General features: G+C 45.4%; 1 protein-coding gene across 1 annotated transcript in view; it reads right to left on the bottom strand.

The window, feature by feature from the left end:
- The window catches only part of LOC123505394, a 78456-nt gene extending 75336 nt beyond the window's left edge, over window positions 1-3120 (bottom strand). The window contains exon 1 of the mRNA XM_045256613.1: window positions 1890-3120. Coding sequence (XP_045112548.1) covers window positions 1890-1901 — 12 coding nt within the window. The 5' untranslated portion in view covers window positions 1902-3120. The remainder of the gene's footprint in view (window positions 1-1889) is intronic.
- Between the last annotated feature and the right edge of the window lie 3838 nt (window positions 3121-6958).

The raw sequence follows: 6958 nt of genomic DNA on the forward strand, positions 1-6958 counted from the left end.
TTGTTGTTGTTGTTGTTGTTGTTGTTGTTGCTGTTGCTGTTATTGTTGTTGTTGTTGTTGTTGTTGTTGTTGTTGTTGTTGTTGTTGTTGTTGTTGTTCTTCTTCTTCCTCCTCCTCCTCCTCCTCTTCCTCCTCCTCCTCCTCCTCCTCCTCCTCCTCCTCCTCCTCCTCCTCCTCCTCCTCCTCCTCCTCCTCCTCCTCCTCCTCCTCCTCCTCCTCCTCCTCCTCCTCCTTCTCCTCAACATATTAGTAGCGTGGTCCGGGAGCGAGACTTCAGAGCACCATCAATTTGTCAGGAACCTGCGGGATGCCTACGGGCGAGGAGGAGGAGGAGGAAAGAAAGGTATTGAGTAGTAAACAAATGACAAACGGACCAGAAAATTCCATCACATTCGTTTGCGGTAGTGGTGGTGGTGGCGGTAGTTGTAGCAGCAATAGTAGCAGCAATAGTAGCAGCATTATTATTATTATTAGTAGTAGTAGTAGTAGTAGTAGTAGTAGTAGTAGTAGTAGTAGTAGTAGCATAAAGAAGAGGAGGAGGAGGAGGAGGAGGAATGTCCGTGTTACAGTAGTAATAAAGATGGATTAAGATGTGATAGCAGTAGCAGTAATAAAAATGGATGTAGCAATAGTAGTAATAGTAGTAGTAGTAGTAGTAGTAGTAGTAGTAGTAGTAGAGAAGGAGGAAGAGAGGAGGAGGAGGAGGAGGAGGAAGAAGGAGGAGGAATCAGAGTAAGAACAAGAGAACAGTAACAGTAATGACAGTTAATGATGACAATGATGATCCACCGCTTTAATATCACAGATTGCTGAAGGAATTTCACAAGAGCTCTGTAGGATTTGAGTCGCCGTCTGTCCCGCCTGCAGGGTCGCCGCCGCGCTGCCTTGGGTGGGGCGTTGACGACCGAGTGTTTGCCGGCGAGCAGAGAATGCCGAAGGAGGGAGTAAAAATGAGACGAGAGCACCCTAGGGACACACCACCCTCCATAAAGTCCTGCCGACACACACACACACACACACACACACACACACACACACACACACACACACACACACACACACACACACACACACACACACACATAAACACTCGCGCGCGCAGGTAAAGTAACGACGGTCTTTATTAAGAAACATGAATGAGGAAAGAAAACATGAATCTAAAAATAGATTTCCTTATATATAAGGAACATATTCAGAAACATTTGTGCCTGCACCTTGTTGGTTTCATATAGGCTTTAGTTGAAATTACATGTGTTTTAATGGTGTTTTTTATGGTTTTACATTTCCACAATGTTTATAGGAGAAGCACTCTTGGGAACTCGACGTATCATCCCTGTGGCCTTGCAAAATAGTTTCGGTGAGAGAGCAAATGCTTTCTTTAACACTGGTGTAATTCTGTGTCAAGCACGTATGTGTGGCATGGTGCGTGGCTGTAGGCAGGATGACATGCAGTGCCAGATATGGCAGTACAGCGGTGCAGGGCAGGCATAAGGAGGTCAAGTGGCGTACTATTCTAGGTCGTTGCTCAGCGCAGCTTTCCTCCTCCCTGGTGCCCGGAGACGGCAGGTGGGGCGCGGAGAGGGAAAGTAGACAGAGAGGAGGTTACCTCAATCTAGTTTTATCGATTCTGGAACCAGTGAATACAGTTATGCAGTGGCCAGCGTTGCTTCAGAAAGAAATCCGTACTCCCAAGTGTTTCGGCGTCTCGTATCGACTACTTGGAACAGGCTTTAGTGGAAGTCAATGTAATTTTCGATGGTGTTTTATTGATGTTGGTAAGTATTTCAGAAGGCTTATGTAAAAACAAAGGAAAAACGTCCGTTGAAAGCAGTCGTAATGAGAGAGAAAGAGAGAGAGTGAGTAATACGAATAGATGTTATATTACTTACTGAAATCCCCATGTGGCGGAGACTCTTGCAGCCCTTAACAGGAGACACGGCCACTGACAGCTCCCGAGGGATGTCTGTCGAGATGCTGCGGCGTGGAGACGAGGAGGAGGCGGAGGCGGGGCTCAGGTGGTCAGGAGTGAGTAGGAGTGCGGCACTGGATGCAAGGCGAAGGCTGAGACGTGAACAGAATAACACAACACTGACAGTAAAACAATAAAGTTACTAAGACCAAGTACGTTCGTTGTCTTTCGTTTCACATTAACGTAAATATTGTGCAATGTTTATATTTTAGTGAGGGGAAAAGAAACCTAGTAAAATGTTTGCATGAATCGCCCCTCACTCACTTGCTCGTTCGTTCGCTCACTCACTCAGTCCATGCTGTCTATCCCCTGCAGTTATTTCCTTCCTCCTCCTCTTAAGTTTCTTTTTTGGACTTTCCCGTGAGGAATGTGAATGATCCTTTTTTTTCAGCTTCGGGAAGGAAGTGGGTCTGGTGGCGGTGACTTCTTTTCTGATTCACACGATTCAAGGTCAGATCGGTGATGCGGCATGTGTGCCTCCGCTTGCCTCACGTCGCCTCACTGCAGCCTCTCAACCTCGCGCACTGACAGGTCGAGGCCGCGATTGAGATAAGTTTTCAGCCAGACAGATTAATACTACCTTTTGAAATCTGCCTCACGTTGCCGGAGTATCAGTCAATTTTCTCACATGAGGCATGATGGTAAAAATATATACCCTATACATTCTGACGACCTACTGTTGAGGTACAGATTTTGTTAGGGAGAGTTATGATGCAGAATTAAGTCAATCTTCTCATGTGAGTTTAGTAGCAACACAGTCTGATGAGCTAATGAGTGCTGGCCAAGTAAGATTAACTCAAGGTAGGCGTTACGTTCCCTGCGGCTTTCCCGTGTCGACTGAGAGTATCGAGAGACTTGACGTTAAAGGGACGCCGTTAAGACAGATCATCCCTTACTTAAACTACAAACAGGAAGTAATGACTGTTCTTTCCGGCTTGAGTTATAGTAGTATTATGCAAAGTGGTCGGCCGCAAAACACCCACGGTAAGGGAGTCGCGGGCCGTGCTGCTGGCGCGGGCCGCCGGGAGGTGGCGACGCGCTCACCCGGGCACGCTGAGTTCCTTGACCGAGAGACAGAGAGGAGTCCCGCAAGGTGCGCAGTGGGATCCCTGACTGTTTCCTCCCACACCACCTGATGATCCGCGCGCTGGGGACCGACTGACTGCCTAGCGATAGCTACTTCCACTCCTGTTCATCCTCCTCCTCCTCCTCCTCCTCCTCCTCCTCCTCCTCCTCCTCCTCCTCCATTTGCCCTCAGGATGCACCTTCTGTTCAGCGGAATGATGTGTGTGTGTGTGTGTGTGTGTGTGTGTGTGTGTGTGTGTGTGTGTGTGTGTGTGTGTGTGTGTGTGTGTGTGTGTGTGTGTGTGTGTGTGTGTGATGTACGCAGGAAATTTTTCATCAGTGCTGTGTGTCAGTTAAATGGATATAATGAGTCATTCTCTCTCTCTCTCTCTCTCTCTCTCTCTCTCTCTCTCTCTCTCTCTCTCTCTCTCTCTCTCTCTCTCTCTCTCTCTCTCTCTCTCTCTCTCTCTCTCTCTCTCTCTCTCTCTCTCTCTCTCTCTCTTTGTCATGATTCTCGACCACCTCCACTACCAGTATCGTGACTCTCTGCTCTGCTTCTCCTCCTCCTCCTCCTCCTCCTCCTCCTCCTCCTCCTCCTCCTCCTGCTCCACGCACGCTTGCATCGTCGTGTCCATCTCTCCGTTATCTCAGTTTTTCTTTCCGTTATTTCGACGCGCGGACAAGATAACAATTACAGCGCCGCTGTAAGAAGAGCGTGGAAGGCAGAGGGAACGATCGGGAGAAAGAAAAAGAGAACAGGAATAAAAAGAACTGGACGTAAAAGAAAAGAATGAGAAAAAGGTAATCGAAAAGTGAAGAAATGAGAAAGGAATAGAAAGCAGTCGGAAAAAAATAGTAACGTAAAACAAAAAAAGGGAATAGATAAGGAGAGAAAAAAAGGCTGCAGTAGCAAAAATCTGTGAACTATTTACTATTCGGCATCGCAATAGAAGGGGAAAAGTGGACACCATTATATTACATTTAAACCATAACAAGACATTTGCTCCTTAATTTTGGCTAACACTTTTCTACCTTCTAAAGAACCAGCACCCAAGTGGGCCTTTTTTTTTTTTTTTTACAGTTTTTGCCCTTGGCTGGCCCTCTCTCCTACATAAAAAAAAAAAAAGAAAACTGTACACCTCTACCAACACACAGAAAAGTCTATTATGGTATGAATTAAAAAAACATTCATATCGCACGTCTAGGCTAGCCAGTGGCACAGACAAAAGAACTCTCGCGGAAAACGTCGCCTTGAAACGAATCCAAGACGACGATTCTTCCTCGGTATAGCGATGTGCTGGCGAGACATATATTTCAAGGTGAATATATCGACGCTTAATATCAGCAGGAAAAATATGTCCTAAGAGGAGCTCCCCCATCCAGCCTTCTGCTCGTCCATCTGTCTGCCTGTCTGTTACTTCCTTCTTTTTCTCTTCTCTCTTTTCCTCTCCATCTTTCCCTCCTTCGTTTCTGGTGACGCTTCTGCCAATATTTTTTCAAAGCCGTATTCTCATTTATCAATATCAGAAAGTGGGACGGAAAGAGGAAAAGAGAGGAAAGAGGAAAGCGAAGAGAAAAAAGAGGGGAAGGAAGGAGAAAAATAGATAAAGAGACAGAAAAGAGAGGGGAGGGAAGAGAGGAAAGAAAATGAAAGAAAAAATGGGCAAAGGGAAGGAAAAATTTAGGAGAAAAAGGAAATGAAACTCGGAAAAGGGAAATGGAAAACATAGGAAAAGAAGGAGAAGGAGAATGAAAAGCAAAATAGAAGAAAAGGTGTGAAGGAAGGAAAGACTGAAGGAGACAAGATAAGAGAAGGAAAAGAGTAATGAAATGAGGACAAAAGGGATGGGAAAGAGAGAGAAGAAAAGATCATAAGGACAGAAACTATGGAAGGAGAAGGTGAGATGGAATGAAGATTATGATCAGTTCCTTGACAGAGAGAGAGAGAGAGAGAGAGAGAGAGAGAGAGAGAGAACATGAAAATAATGAAATTCTTTCTCACACTTTGTTGGTCATAAAAATGTAACGGCTTCGGTCGTTTTTCTACACGTTGTTGTTGTTGTTGTTGAAATAGTAGTAATCGTAGTAGTAGTAGTAGTAGTAGTAGTAGTAGTAGTTGTAGTAGCAGTAGTAGTAGTAGTAGTAGTAAAAATAATAGCAGTTGTAGTAGCAGAAATTGTTGTTGTTGTTGTTGTTGTTGTTGTTGTTGTTGTTGTTGTTGCTATTGTTGTTGTCGCATGATCATCATATTACTTCTCTCTCTCTCTCTCTCTCTCTCTCTCTCTCTCTCTCTCTCTCTCTCTCTCTCTCTCTCTCTCTCTCTCTCTCTCTCTCTCTCTCTCTCTCTGCTCTCTCTCTGTCGTCTCTCTCTCTCTGCGTTGATTAAGTGATTCATTACCTGTGGTCGTCACGTTACAGTTCGTGTTCCGGCAAGCTTTGCTTCTGATAGGGGCGAAGAAACGCTACCTTGTTACCTCCTCCTCCTCCTTCTCCTCCTCCTCCTCCTCCTCCTCCTCCTCCTCCTCCTCCTCCTCCTCCTCCTCCTCCTCCTCCTCCTATTCAAACAAAGCTAGACACTTCTTCAATAATATCGCTAACACTTCAAACTTTTTACCGTCTAACGCTACTGATGGTACAACAGATGCAGCATTTACAGTCAGCCAGGGCAAGCTTACGGACTCCATACTACAACTGAGATGCCATCCCCTGTCATAATGAATAAAGATTGACCCTTTGACTGTCATTTTGGTACATTTTCCCTTAATGACTAATCACTCTGAGCCATCTATATACGTGATCTAGACACCTCTTGTCTTTAAACCGCGTAAGAATGGTAAAATTTATTCTTTTATTGCATCCCCTTTTTACTTGTAGATCCTTAGGTATAGATTTCATGCATTACTTCTGGCGCTTCATTTCGAGTCATCTGAGTAGCGAGTGTTGCGTTATCAAGGTATTGCTAGTTTTCAATCTCCGGATATAAATAGGTGCAGTTATAATTCCTGTCTTTTCCTGCACATTTTCCACGCAGTTCCTCAACACCACATGGTATTATTTATTCTCTTCTCGTCATCCTTGGTTGGAAGGAACAGTGGGTGAGGAGGAGCGCCTGTGCTGTCCTGTTTCCTTTCCCTGTAGCTAGTTAGGACGTGTCAAGCAGGTATGAGAGGACCAAAACGTCTGTTTCTGCTTGATTTTCCTGTTATTCATTTGTATTCCTCCTCCTTCTACTCCTTGTGCTCCTCCTCCTCCTCCTCCTCCTCCTCCTCCTCCTCCTCCTCCTCCTCCTCCTCCTCCTCCTCCTCTTCCTCCTTCCTTCCTTCCTTCCTTCCTTCTCTTGTCTTCTCAATCTCTGTTTTTTATTTCAATCCTTTCTTTTTTTTATATTCCCTTCTCTCTACATTTGTATTACATCAAAATTATGAATCATTCCTTCCCGCTCCTCCTCCTCCTCCTCCTCCTCCTCCTCCTCCTCCTCCTCCTCCTCCTCCTCCTCCTCCTCCTCCTCCTCCTCCTCTCACCTCTCCTCTTCCTCACCATTCCTTCTTTTCTCAAACTCCACTTTTTCTCTCGATCCCTCCTCTCTCTCTCTCTCTCTCTCTCTCTCTCTCTCTCTCTCTCTCTCTCTCTCTCTCTCTCTCTCTCTCTCTCTCTCTCTCTCTCTCTCTCTGCACTTGTATTATATTAAAACTTTGAATTATTCCTTCCCCTTCTCCTCCTCCTCCTCCTCCTCCTCCTCCTCCTCCTCCTCCTCCTCCTCCTCCTCCTCCTCCTCCTCCTCCTCCTCCTCTAATCCAGAATGCATTACCAAGCCAGAATTTACATGGGATATTTTCACGTTAGAAATGTCTTATTGAGTTTTTCTTTTCTTTTTCACTCGGTGCGCGTCTTGGCTTGATTACTACTCCGTTACTTAATTAAATC

The sequence above is a fragment of the Portunus trituberculatus genome, chromosome 18, assembly GCF_017591435.1.
Source record: "Portunus trituberculatus isolate SZX2019 chromosome 18, ASM1759143v1, whole genome shotgun sequence".
NCBI lineage: Eukaryota > Metazoa > Arthropoda > Malacostraca > Decapoda > Portunidae > Portunus > Portunus trituberculatus.